The sequence below is a fragment of the Populus alba genome, chromosome 18, assembly GCF_005239225.2.
Source record: "Populus alba chromosome 18, ASM523922v2, whole genome shotgun sequence".
Taxonomy (NCBI): Eukaryota; Viridiplantae; Streptophyta; class Magnoliopsida; order Malpighiales; family Salicaceae; genus Populus; species Populus alba.
This window is the reverse complement of record NC_133301.1, coordinates 10,183,746-10,197,471: the sequence shown is the minus strand read 5'-3', so window position 1 is coordinate 10,197,471 and position 13,726 is coordinate 10,183,746. Positions and strand designations below refer to the sequence as shown.

General features: G+C 36.2%; 2 protein-coding genes across 5 annotated transcripts; one reads left to right on the top strand and one right to left on the bottom strand.

Moving 5' to 3' along the window:
- The first annotated feature begins 241 nt into the window (after positions 1–241).
- On the top strand, positions 242–7,159 carry LOC118051641 (polyprotein of EF-Ts, chloroplastic). Of its 4 annotated transcripts, none has more exons than XM_073406210.1 (5): positions 242–401; positions 1,619–3,388; positions 3,925–4,203; positions 4,888–5,596; positions 6,259–7,159. In XM_073406210.1, exons 2-5 carry the CDS (start codon positions 1,732–1,734, stop codon positions 6,893–6,895), a joined length of 3,282 nt encoding a protein of 1,093 aa, XP_073262311.1. In that variant the 5' UTR covers positions 242–401; positions 1,619–1,731; the 3' UTR covers positions 6,896–7,159. The 4 variants fall into 4 exon arrangements, with proteins under 4 accessions (XP_073262311.1, XP_034918234.1, XP_034918232.1 ...); XM_035062343.2 differs by having other exon boundaries at positions 242–407; positions 1,625–3,388; XM_035062341.2 differs by having other exon boundaries at positions 242–407.
- A 3,066-nt stretch (positions 7,160–10,225) lies between these two features.
- Positions 10,226–13,077, bottom strand: LOC118051642 (uncharacterized). The gene is made up of 9 exons (XM_035062345.2): positions 12,856–13,077; positions 12,714–12,770; positions 12,493–12,590; positions 12,276–12,345; positions 11,939–11,987; positions 11,667–11,755; positions 11,532–11,579; positions 10,667–10,726; positions 10,226–10,522 (listed from the first exon to the last, which is right to left on the bottom strand). The coding sequence occupies exons 1-9, from the start codon at positions 12,913–12,915 to the stop codon at positions 10,412–10,414; spliced, it is 642 nt and encodes a 213-aa protein (XP_034918236.1). The 5' UTR covers positions 12,916–13,077; the 3' UTR covers positions 10,226–10,411.
- Positions 13,078–13,726: the final 649 nt, after the last annotated feature.

Below are 13,726 nucleotides of genomic sequence, written 5' to 3'. Positions count from 1 at the left end.
CAAAGAGATAAAAAAAAAAAACTAATAAATTATTATTGTAATTCACAGTACCGTACCAATAAGTGAAGAGAGAAATTATTTTTCCTATATTTTTTTAGCTTTATTTATAATAATAATAATAATAATGTCCGGGACAGGCTAAAGAGGTATGATAGGAGCCGAGCTGAGCCGAACAACGTGACAGAGGATATATGGATTGCCGATATCTTCTCTAGTTCTAGTATCGTTTATCATGTATGAAAATGCAACCCAAAGGAAATTGGATAAGGATTTAAAGGCCCACCTTTCATTTCCCTCTCTTTAGTCTTTACTGGCCATTTATTACTCAATCGGCAGCTCTCAACACCTTCACCAGACAGACTGAAAAAAGAAAAGAAAAAAAATCTCTTTTTATTTTTGTGGTGGAGGTACACTTCTTGCTTGAGTCTTTGTTAATGGGTCATAGAATTTGATGCTTCTTTATGTGCTCCTGTGACTTTGCATTGTTGGCTTTTTTTTTTATCTTGTGGGTTTTTATTATAACCTGCCAGTTTTGCCTTGTTTGTGGTTGTCAACCTTTATCAAGTTTTTCCATTTGGTAATGCTTTCTGTTTGATGAAATGAGTGTCTAGTCATTGAATATGAATATATAAATTACAGCCCTCTTCTTTTGAATGTTGTAATATTTTCTTAGTGCTAGTGTTCAAATGAGTGGTTTCATTTGAATTAGGAGTTTTCTGCTAGATTTTAGAATTGTTTGTGCATTGAGGTTTATTCAGCTATGGCTAAAGATATTCTAGAAAGGGTCAGTCAGTTCAAATTTCCCATTGAAGACAATAATTTGACTCGAAAATTATGATAATTAATCAAGATATTGGAATTTTGATGCACTTACTCTACTGAAGTTGACCGTTTGCAATTCGCTGGAGTTCAGTAAAAAACAGACTTATCCCGACATTTTGAGTTTCCCATTTTTATTCGTGACAGAATTCAGAACTTTGTCTGATTACTTGGCCAGTTTTTGTTTACATGAGTTCATGTCATAGAATCTTGATAGAAAACAATTTAAGCTATGTATGTTTCATGTAAACCTCAATCTTGGGGATGGTTGTGTAGAATGGAGTGCAGTGTCTAATGCTTTGATGAAATTGTTTCAAGTTAGGCATTTGGGCATGATGGGATCGAACCAATATGAACTGCCAAGTAACCTTATCAGACAGGATGAACTTGAAGAGGAATTGTTTTTGCAAACAGTGTTAATGAGCCAGAGTTTGCTGTGTGAAGTTCAATGGTTCTTACCGTATTGAAGTTTGCTATTGTTTATTCTGCTACTGAAAAACCAAGACTTGATTTCTTTTGCTGTAATTAGGGTTGTTAGTACCAGATACATTGACTGAGACATAGCTGATGTTGTCATCTGTTGATTGTGTGCTCACAGCTGTTAGCCTGTGATGTGAATTACTGAACATGAAGCTCATTTCAGGAGAAAATTTCTTTATATGTTTCCGGACTAGTACTTCTGTATGTCATTGCAAAGTGTTGATTGTTCAATTATAGTACTTTATCCTTGTTTATGATTGTTAAAGATATTTTGCATCTGATTTTTGCACAAGTGGTGACTGGAACTTTCATCTGTTAGTTTCAGGGAAGATCAATAAAGTCCAGTGCATCTATTTTTCATTGCTGAGCAGGTGAAGATTGGGATGAAAAGTTTAGTTTAGCTGCAGCACAAACTTTGCAATTCAAGTAAACATGACACCTGTGCTCCCGTGTTCTACAAGTAATATTTGTCTCATTCCTGGAACTGCTTTTTCAATAAAGAAGAATAATAGTCTCAAAAATGGAAGTTTGTCAAGGAAATCTACAAAATATGCATCATCCTCACAAAGACTTGTGTTGCCTCTTCCTGGTTTTGTTAAGTTGTTCCCACAATACCACAGGGATTGTGCTATGGTCCATAGATCTGTAGCGCATACCGTATCAGCCACAGGGACTGATGTAGCAGTAGAGGAGCCAGATTCACCTGTTGTTGATAAAGATTCTGATGGGGTTACAGAGATTCCAGCAGATGCAGTTGAAACAATTGATTCCTCCACCAAAGCAGGTTCAAGTCCTGCTCCAGCTCAATCTAGTCGTTCAAAGGGCAGTAGGAAAAGTGAGATGCCACCTGTAAAGAATGAGGACCTGGTTCCTGGTGCAACATTTACTGGCAAAGTAAGGTCAATCCAACCATTTGGTGCTTTTGTTGATTTTGGAGCTTTCACAGATGGACTTGTACATGTTTCGAAGTTGAGTGACAGCTTTGTTAAGGATGTTGGAAGTGTTGTGTCTGTTGGTCAAGAAGTAAAGGTGAGGTTAGTTGAGGCAAACACCGAGACAGGGCGGATTTCTCTTACTATGCGTGAAAATGATGATACGAGTAAGTTTCAGCAACGGAATGATTCTCCTGCCACTGGGAGCAGCAATAGGCAGGCTGCCCGAAGGAACACTTCAAAGCCCAACCAAAGAAGAGAAGAGGTAAAAAGCTCAAAGTTTGTTAAAGGGCAGAATCTAGAGGGCACAGTAAAAAATCTGACCAGGTCTGGTGCTTTTATCTCCCTTCCTGAGGGTGAGGAAGGATTCCTACCCAGATCAGAAGAATCTGATGATGTATTTGCAGGCATGATGGGAGACTCATCACTGCAGATTGGCCAGGAAGTCAGTGTCAGGGTGTTGCGTATCACAAGGGGACAAGTTACCTTGACAATGAAAAAAGAAGACGCTGATAAATTGGACACAGAGCTTATCCAAGGGATTGTCCATACTGCGACGAACCCATTTGTGCTGGCTTTCCGTAAGAACAAGGATATTTCTGCATTTTTGGATGAAAGGGAGATAGCAACAGAACAGCCTGAAAAACCAATACCTTCAGTGCAAATAGGAGAGAAAAACCAAACTGAACCTTTACCTAGTATTGCTGAAGTGCAGGACCAACCAGTAAGCAATGATGAGGTATCAAGCAGCATCCCTTCAATGGTGGATGAATCAGTAGAGGGTGATGAGACTTCTTTAAAGGAGGTGGTTGTGGGTGCCAATGTTGCCTCTGATGAGAAGCAGCCAGAAACTGTTGAATCTAGTGTTGATAGCACAGTACAGACTGTAGAGAAAGAAGCAGAGGTCACTGGCTATAAGGAGCCAGAAAGCATAGAGTCTAGCACACCACAAAATGTGGACGATACAGTTCAGACATTAGAGAAGAAAGCAGTGGCTGATGATGATAAGGAGCCAGAAAGCATGGAATCTAGCACATCACAAAATGTGGATGATACAGTTCAGGCCTTGGAGAAAGAAGCAGAGGCCAACGATAAGCAGCCAGAAAACATAGAGTCTAGTTTATCACAAAGTGTTGATGATAGTGTTGCAGGATCAGGTACGCAAACCAGATATATCTTCCCTGGAATAGCATGAATAATAAACAATCATTATATAACTAGGTGCAAGAAATTCATATTTATAAGAAGTTTTATAGGCCAATGTTCCGTTTCTCTTTTCCTTTTCTTTTGCCCAGCTGGTGCATAAAAATTTAACCAAAAGATATTTACTAAGAAAAGGGGTTTTTAAGGCGCATCAAACCTGACCATGACGATGGTTCTTGCCGAACTCTTCTTTTCTTGAGATCTTGTCATGGGCTTACTTCATGTTTTAGACAATGATAATGAGGAATAACCTAAGTCCAAAAATTGGATAAGGATGTCCTGTCCATGGGCTTACTCTTTCATTTAAATGAAAGTTCTGGTTGCATATCTTGTATTTTTTTTCTGCCTCAAAGCATTAAAAAATCATTTTAGTTTGCAACCTTTAAAATTTTGAGTCTTCTAGTTGAATCTGTAGGTGTTTCCTTGTGCATTAAATGTTAATTATGTTTTTATTTCATTTTCCTGAGAAACTGTTATGATCTGTTAATAGATAAGGTAGAAAGCATAGAAAATTCTGATGCATCTGGAGATACATCCGAGGCTCAAATTATATCTTCAGAAAGTCGAACCAGTGAAGAAGTTGTTGAGAACCAAGTTAAAAGTATTGAGGATGAAATGCAGATTCAAACTCCTGCTGTTGAGACTGAAATTAATTCTGCCTCACAACTTGAAGATAAAAAGGTGGAACCTGCACCCGAGATAAATGGCAATGTGGGTGCTTCAAACGGACAAAGTGGCAATCTTTCTCCCGAGGGGAGTGTGACTACAGGTTTTTACCTTTTCCATATCTTTTGATCTTTGTGCTTGCTCAAACCAATTCAGAAACTGATGTCAAGTCCAAGCCCAAAATGGAAACATGAAAGCTGAAACATGCAGGCAAAAAGGAGTGTTTGGCACTGGTCTCAAAATGAGAATGTGAATAATTTGGTCTGAGAAAATATGCTCTTTTCTAGTGTTTTGCTTTCGACAATGATATGCTTGTCTAGTTGAGTATCCTTGCATAATGCAACAAAGTTAGCATTCCGGGTTCAAGTCCAGGAAACTGAATAGGTTATGCCTAATCTCAATGATCACGTAAAAGGTGATTGACATTCACTGCTGCTTTTCTGATCATAAATAAATTGAGGTATAGCAAATAGAATTCGGTAACTAGTTGCAAAATTAATGTGTCAGTTTATACCTGTTGCCAAATCATATAGGGATTTGTCAATACCAGCACTGGTTCTCAAGACCATGGCCAAGGATAGATTCTAATCTATGTTTTTTGCAACATTTAATTTTGCCATCAGGGTATGACAAGAGTATCAGGGCCACATTTTACCAATTACAGGGTGTTGCTACGCACCAGAATTTTCTTATTTTTCTGATGTTTGTGATTGCTTTGATCCCCTATTAGCGAGTAGCCTCTCCCTCTACCAATGTATTAATTTATTATTTGTTCATTGGGTTGTAGCAACTCTATCTCCAGCTCTAGTGAAGCAACTTCGTGAAGACACAGGAGCAGGAATGATGGATTGCAAGAAAGCCCTTTCAGAAACTGGAGGGGACATTGTTAAAGCTCAGGAGTTCCTTAGAAAGAAAGGTTTAGCAAGTGCAGAAAAGAAAGCTAGTAGAGCCACAGCTGAAGGAAGAATTGGTTCATACATTCATGATAGCAGGATTGGGGTCCTAGTAGAAGTGAACTGTGAAACAGATTTTGTCTCCCGTGGTGACATTTTCAAAGAGCTGGTGGATGATCTAGCCATGCAGGTGGCTGCATGCCCTCAGGTTCAGTACCTTGTTACAGAAGATGTGCCTGAAGATATTTTAAGCAAGGAAAAAGAGATTGAAATGCAGAAGGAAGATCTCTTGTCAAAACCGGAGCAAATAAGATCAAAGATTGTAGAAGGGCGTATAAGGAAGAGGCTTGAGGAGCTGGCATTGCTGGAGCAGCCCTACATTAAGAATGACAAGGTAGTAGTGAAGGACTGGGTGAAGCAGACAATTGCAACAACTGGTGAAAATATTAAAGTGAAGAGGTTTGTTCGCTACAATCTTGGTGAAGGCTTGGAGAAGAAGAGCCAGGATTTTGCTGCTGAGGTGGCTGCTCAAACTGCAGCAAAACCAGCAGAACCAGCAAAAGAGCTGCCTGCAGAAGCCGAAGCCAAGGAAACTGCTCAAAAGTAAGTTACCTCTCCTTTTGGATTCAGAAGAGAAATGCTCTGATGATCACACATCATGAGTTTGTGTTGCGTGTGTGTGTCTGAATGGTGCCCACCCCAATGAAGCTTTTTTAAAATTGTGATGGACTTGGAAAAAAAAAAAAATCCTCCTGAAAAAGTTATAAAAATGTAATAGTCAACTTAAAATGTAATGAAACGTCAGGAAGGCTTTTGAAGTGATAAAAGAGATCATGGAATAAAAAATGTAAATGAGAATTAATCAGCCGCATTGGTGTACATTTGCTGTGCATGCATGTGTGTTTGTGTCTGAATGAAATTTTGGATAAACAATTCTTACTGTTATATATATAGATATCAAGTAGAAGTTGAATCAGTTGGGAAATCAAACAAACAGATCAATTTTACTTTCAGCACATGCGGTGCCCTACTCTTTTCCTAACCCTTGGATATAATTTAGAAGTCTTTCAAATGTTACGAATTTTCATATGGATTTTATGTTCTGTTGCCCTGTAATATAAGGATCTATTGTGGTCCATCGCCTAGAGTTATACATTTGTGTCCTAGTGTCTGAAGCATTAAAGTTTCACGTTTTGCCTTGAAAGGAAACAGTTGACCTCTTTAAGATCTTCAAAGTTTCACGTATGCCCTGCTCTATTTTACAGGCCACCGGCAGTAGTAGTTTCTGCTGCTCTTGTTAAACAACTGCGGGAAGAAACTGGAGCTGGAATGATGGACTGCAAGAAGGCTCTCTCTGAAACTGGAGGGGATCTTGAGAAGGCACAAGAGTATCTCAGAAAGAAGGGTCTTTCAGCTGCTGATAAAAAATCCAGCCGTCTTGCAGCTGAAGGCAGAATTGGTTCGTATATCCATGACTCCCGTATTGGAGTGCTGATAGAAGTAAACTGTGAAACTGACTTTGTGGGAAGAAGTGAGAAATTCAAGGAATTGGTTGATGATCTAGCAATGCAAGTTGTGGCCTGCCCACAAGTGCAGTTTGTATCAGTTGAAGATATTCCTGAGAGCATTCGGAACAAAGAAAAGGAGCTTGAAATGCAGAGAGACGATCTTATGTCGAAACCAGAGAACATAAGAGAGAAGATTGTTGAGGGCAGGATCTCAAAGAGGTTCGGAGAGCTTGCTCTTCTAGAGCAGCCATTCATCAAGAATGATAGTGTTTTGGTGAAGGATTTGGTGAAACAGACTGTTGCTGCTCTTGGGGAGAACATAAAAGTCCGCAGGTTTGTTCGGTTTACTCTTGGAGAATCAACTGAAGATACAAAAACAGGAGCCGAAGCATAAGACAGGTAAATGCCTCTCGAAGCAAAATAATTGAAACAAATCAAGCCAGGTCTTGGAAACCTGACAAAATTGAGACAGGCAGGCATTGTTGAAACTAATTTTGGATGAGAGAAATCTGATTTTTTTTTTCCCTTTCTCGTGATTATAGCAAGCTAGTCCTTGTTATGTAGCTTTACCTTTGTACCATGATCACTGAAATTATTTTTTTTGGAATCTACATTTTATAAAATGTCAAGAAGAGCATCTCCACATTCGCCATGTCTATTTTCTTTTCCACTGTTCATTTTCAATCTCCTCGATGTTATTACACAAACAATTTTCTTACACGAGACACATAGCCTTTAGTTTTTTATCCATGATATACCAATCATTTATTATTTATTATTTATAGGACTCACATTCTATATTAATTAACTGATGAATCGGTTTATATGAAAATTTAATATGAAAAACTTGTTTGTAAATTATTATACTTTGTTTCTAAACAAAAACAGTCCAAGTTGCTTTTGAGATGCCAAGATGCTTTCCAGCGGCTAGAGTTGTTTTTTGTGAAAAACTTTATGATATTTAAAGAATAATTATTTATTCTTACTCTTAGGAGAGAGAAACGCTAAACAGAGAATATATATATATATATATATATATAAAGACTAAACTGGAATGATAAAATTAAAAAAAAAAATTCAAAAATGAAGTGAAATGAAAAGATGATGCTATATTGGATTGACCCGGTCAACTTGAATTAATTTATCAAATTTACGATTCGAGTCATAGACTGATAATGAGCTAATCTAGTTTGGTCATCTATCTTTTTCATTCTCCTTCCCTTTATTTACCCCTGATTAAGTCTTTATGGGGCTCGGATAAAAAAAAATATGAGAATAAATTGAAAAGCTATAAAAAAATTATGAATCAAATGAAAAAAATTAAAAAGTTATCCCACCAAATTAAAAAACAATATGATCAAGTGTCAAATAATAACTAACACATTCGATGTATATACAAATGTGTGAGGAAGCTTGTAGTAGTTGAGTGGTGCATGTAGCATTCTTTGATCTTCTATTATATTATGGTTATAATTTTAAAACTTGGTTTGGTCTGATGAGTCGATCGAGAACTTGATTAATTAAAGTTAAAACCGGTAAAAAACTTGATTGTAAATCGTTAATTATTTATTTTTTAACCAAAACAATATTATTTTAACTTATTAAAAATAATTTAAATTAACCCGGATAATCCAATCAACATCATAACCTAAGCAAAACTAATAATTCAGATCTTGAGTTGAATCAACCACCAAAATCTGATTTAAAAACTTGATTCTTTCATTGATGTCATCATAGCTGTCTCGGCAAAGACTCCTCCCAAGGTTACGCATGTCAGTGTCTCAGCAACGACATGACTCTGACGACCATTCTTCTCCCTTTTCGTTTCTTCTCTCTTCTTTCTTTCCTCTCACAGTTTCCGCCTTGGCTTGTAATATACGTTGGAATTCTTATAAAGTTCTTAGAGTAAATTAAACAAAAAGCATGGGTTAATCTCATTTCCTATCCCCAAAATACTCTCGTCTCTCTCTCTCTCTCTCTCTCTCCCCAAAAGACTACACTAGATTAGTCTTTTTTCTTCTTTTTTTCCATTTTTCATGCGTCAAAGTAAGAGGGTTTCCTGGAGCTTATGCTCATTGTTTTTCCTGTGATGTGATGTGAGGATCAGTTTTTAAGAGATAATACGTGCATTATTTATTTTCTCCCATGGTTTACAGCTTTCGATCCTCTAGTGCAAGAAATATATAGCCTGCTGCTGCCTCACTCTGTCGAAGGACAAATTTTAACATGCAGTATTCAAGCAAATTCAGTCATATCTCTCCGAGTCTACGTGCGAAACCTACGTTGGCAATCATATACAAAAGAAGAAGAAGAAGAAGAAGAAGAAGAAGAAGACTTTGGTTTTCCAGGTCATTTGTTGTCATAGTATGAATAAAATAAAAAATATCTTTTCCTTAACATTTGCATATTGCATCTTGATTTTATAAAAAATAAATAATAGTTACATCAAATATATGACAATATATATCATCACTAAGTCCTTTCTAAAAATTATTTTCTATATAAAAAATTTAAAAAAAAAAAAACATTTGTCTTGTCAAGTACACGTATCTTTCTTCTTTTAAAAAAAGGAAGTTTGAGTTTTTTTTTTTTTTTTTTTAGCATTGGACAAAAATATTTGTGTTAAGTATTTTAAAAAAATATAAAAAAAAAAAAACATACAAAAATATCTTATGCATATATTAGACTTTATGGCGAGTGTATAAGCCCATTAGAACTTGATTAGGTAGACCACAATTGAAATTTCACAAGTTCAACCTTGGTTTTTTCAAAATCTAATAAAAAAATATTTTGTCATTTATTTTTAAGTTTAAAGTAAATGAACTCATAATAAATTATCATATCAAAAGACAAAAATAACACATTCCCTATATTTTAAAATAATAAAAAATTTCAATTTAATATTTACTAACATCAAGGTAAAAAATATTGAGATACTACAAGCCAAATGAATTTCATCAAGCTTCCTTTTATGGATCTTCTTTAAAATTTAGACTAGATTTCATAAATTTAACATGGACCTACTGGTACATTTATAAATATAACTTGAGTTATGTTATGATATAAGATAACCAACTTAGAGTTTAGAATAGTTAAATTAGAAATATAAATTAGGGTTTAACTCATCATACCAAACCCATATTGATAGAGCACGGGCATTGAAACACAACAAACCTTAAAAATTTAAGATAAGATCAACAATACAACTTTTTATCTTACCATAATTAGACTCTCACACTTATTTTTATAAGATTAAACCTTTTGCCTGAAAGAACACCAGATACCAAGCACTTTTCTAAGTCGCTGCGAATGTCAAGTAGCGAAAATAGTTATGGAATCCAAAAAGAATATCAAGAGGCTGATGGATTGAAAGCGTGGACTTCTATTTAGGTTTCCATGGGTTCGAAAACGAAGGGAACCCTGGGTTTAGATGCGGCGGCGTGGGTGGTGCCAAGTGGTGGAACGTGGCCATAGACTGATGGATTCATCGGATTTCAAGTGCAGGAGAAGAGGAGATACAGTCAAGCTTGCCTGTGTTATGACAGTAAAGCAAGCTAGGAAGATGAGGCCTCTTAGCAGAGCCTTTGTTTCTAAACAATATTTTGCTATTTGCGAGAGGATCATGTAATGATGGAATATTTTTCCAAGGGTTTTACAGGTATGGCGAACTTCTCTTTCCTTGTAGTAATTGGAGTAACAAATTTCAAGCAGGTACAACTCGTGCTATTTTCAAGCTGTTCCACTTCAAAATTCTTAACTCAATCAAATTGCATTTTCCCTTGTTCTCTTCAAAATCTGTCCAGAATTACATCCTATTTTCATAATACACTGAAAGGAGTACATATGGTTGTTTTACCCTTGTCCATAATGTTGATGGAACATTGTCATTTCCCCGATTACTTCTGCGGTATCAATTATCATTTCCCTGGTTAGTTTTTGGTGCAAACCGCCAGAGATCTACAGCAATGTCCATCTCCCTTTTCTTGTGAAATTTGTATAGCTTAGGCACATCAAACCGAAGCTGGGGAGAAAAGGTACGGAAACAAAATTAAGAGATATTTGAAGGGAAAAGCATTCTAAACATCGACGTCATTTTCCACGACCATGGAATGCTCCCCAAAAAACTGAATAGTAAACATGTGGCTGCAAAGGCACATTTACCCACCTCACATAAAACCTCTGCACTGCTAGCACCAAAGCCCCGCAAGGCTGCCTTTTTAACATGCTGCAATGACCCAAAAAAAAATATCCATCGTGGTTATCACAACAAAAACGCTTATAAGAACTGGTTAACAAGGCTAAAAATGCATGACTTGCATCGATGTAGACAAACATGCTGTGGCTAGTTAATAGGGAACAATTGATCTGAATATTACATCAAATGCAAAAGGGGCAGATAAGTGTAGAATCCTGGGGGTACAACCATGCTACTCTACCTTAGAAAAAGATGCAGCAGCTATAAATTTGTGAAGAAATACAGTCAACTACATGAAAAATTGCAAGTCCAGTGATTATATTGGTCTTCTGACCTAATCAAATATATAGTGCAGACGACAACCAATGAGAAAAAATTTTCACATAAGGAGGCATACATTATCTAAAAGTATTGCCAGGATGAGTTTTTTGCAGTCAAGGCCAGAAGAAACAGGTCCTACATCCGCAATAGTGTTTACATATGACACAATAGTTTGAGGTGCATGCCAATGCCTTGGGTTAAATGCTCAAGGCAAGTAATTGGGTTTTGGAAATGAACCAGTTAGTAATAGCACATGTTTGGCACATATATTTATGAGAGACTAACAAGAATGTATTTGCAAGGATTAGATGGAGAAAGCTATTCCCTTAGCTCGATAATGCTCTAGTTTAAAGAGCACCAACTTGTATTGTGAAATACACTAGTTCTAGATACTTCCAATACACAGGAAATCCACTATCTAGTAACATGTTAATCTAAATTATTGGTGCAAGGGGCAGAAGCAAATTCTCTGTTCTGCTGCTACAGCCTACAACTGTCAAAGGAAGCCACTTACCTCTCTTGTTGAGGTCTTGTGCAATGAATAAACTGCTCGAGAAGCAATCTGGCAGGTAAAGGAAAAAAGTAAAAGCCACCCTTGTTATTACAATTCAAGAATGGGATACAAAATAAATAAATAATCCAAATACACCTTTAATGCTGCTGAAAGAAATTCCATGTCGGCACCAGTCCTTCGGGTCCCAAATGGAGGATTCATCACAACAGTATCAACAATAGGACCTAAAAAAGAGATTGAGACACTTAGATGCAGGTCTGATTGTAGGGTTGAATGCAAATGAGAAATGAACATTTGGGATACAGAAAATCAATTCAAACCATTTTTTATTTCTCGAAATACTCTAGAGGTGCACTAGTTGTCCATAAGACAGGAAACAACAAAACATGAAGCACTCATTTTGTTACCTCTCCATGCTAGGTTCCTGATATCACACTGAATGAAGTTTATGTCCAGCTGCAGATTTCAGCAAATAAAAAACAAGTGCATCAGATAATAGCCGACGATGCACAATTACAATAAATAATCCATCTCAAATAAATGACAACTTGAAAACAGACACTCACACGCATACACAAACAAAGAGATGTTAATTTTATTTTATCCAGAAATGCTACTCTGTGAAATATAAAAAGCACAGACATAGATGTGGAATTTTTTCTTCTGTTAAATTAAAGTATGAGATGAAGGGGCAAATACATGAAGCCAGGTAAAGCTATAAATAGCACAAACAGACAACAATACCTCAAGATCCTCTGCGTTTAGAGATGCTATCTCAAGAGATTCAGAATCAATATCGATGCCGATAACCTGCCTGTTCCAAAATTACAAACAGAAAACAGGAGTCAAATTTAAGAATGAAGTAGGTTAAATCACAAGAATCATTATCATCGTCATCATAACAAGTCTCCAATTCACTTTTTTTTCTTAAAAAAATAATAATAGTATGGATGCAACTCACTCTGCACCCATAAGAGAAGCTGCAGCGCCCAATGTGCCACACCCACAACCGAAATCTGCAACTATCTTGTTGCTAACATCCCCTAACGAGTTTTCTGCCTTTTCAATTACAAAAAAAAAAAAAAAAAAAAAAAAAAAAAAAACACAAACACATAGTTACGCATGAAAAACTACTTGTTTTTTTAAAGGAAAAAAACGGAGGGGGGGTGATTTCACACATACGGTATAGAGCATACGAGAAGCAATGTGAGGTCCAGTTGGGTACTGTTCCAGCTCTGCCTGCACGCACTCAGGCAGGTGCAATCATATTACTTTTATTTTTTTCTGGAGAAGGAGGAGGATGAGAGAGAGTACGGTAAGATACCTTTGGATTGGAGAACTGTTGAAGCTCACCTAACATGCTTTCTAATTGCTTCAGCTTCATTTCTCTCTCTCTCTCTCTCTAGGAAAGAGAGGGCAGTAACAAGGTACCTACCAAAGAGGAAGAAGGGAAGAGGAAGAGAGGAGATGGGATTCTAAAAGCAAAGAAAGGAAAATACAACCCTAATTATTCTGAATCAGTATCCGAATCAGAATTATGCGTCCCTACGGATAATTCTTGAATTTTATTACCATCCAATGGGCTCATTCAGGTTTTGCTATTGTTCACTTAGGCTGCTAATCCCAATGGGCCATTCTTTTATACACTTTCCTTGTTCTTAGTTTTTTACGAGGCCCAATTGAAGCCTTCTCCTCTCAAATTTAGATCGATCGATCACTGGCCTGTTTCAACCTCTGACGGCATACAAAATCAGGCGGAGGAAACCACACGGGCATGTTTATTTCTGTATTTTAAAAATATTTTTAAAAAATATTTTAATTTTTTTTATTTTTTATTTATTTTAAATTAATTTTTTTTATTATTTTCTAATTATTTTGATATGCTAATATCAAAAATAATTTTAAAAAAATAAAAAAAATTACTGGCATGCATTTTGGCATAAAAAGTTATTTGAAAAAACAATCGCAGTCACACTGCCAAACAAGCTCGTTTTAGTGTTGTCTGTTTGTAGTTTAGGGTATATTTGGGATTGTGATCATAATAAATAATTTAAAGTGTTTTATTTAGAAATATATTAAAATAATTTTTTAAACAAAAAATTATTTTTGACATTAAAAATTTTCAAAAATTTGAGGAAATATAGTTTGCACCGCATTTCTAAATAGTACTCACCTTAGTGACCTTCACCTTTATA

Bases quoted from the DNA above. Each gene is read 5' to 3' on its own strand.
- LOC118051641 (XM_073406210.1), top strand. From the start codon at position 1,732: ATGACACCTGTGCTCCCGTGTTCTACAAGTAATATTTGTCTCATTCCT. The intron at 3,389-3,924 runs GTACGCAAACCA...ATCTGTTAATAG, and splicing joins TGATAGTGTTGCAGGATCAG to ATAAGGTAGAAAGCATAGAA. The intron at 5,597-6,258 runs GTAAGTTACCTC...TCTATTTTACAG, and splicing joins GCCAAGGAAACTGCTCAAAA to GCCACCGGCAGTAGTAGTTT.
- LOC118051642 (XM_035062345.2), bottom strand. From the start codon at position 12,915: ATGAAGCTGAAGCAATTAGAAAGCATGTTAGGTGAGCTTCAACAGTTC. The intron at 12,771-12,855 runs GTATCTTACCGT...GAGTGCGTGCAG, and splicing joins AACAGTTCTCCAATCCAAAG to GCAGAGCTGGAACAGTACCC. The intron at 10,727-11,531 runs GTAAGTGGCTTC...GGGTCATTGCAG, and splicing joins ACAAGACCTCAACAAGAGAG to CATGTTAAAAAGGCAGCCTT.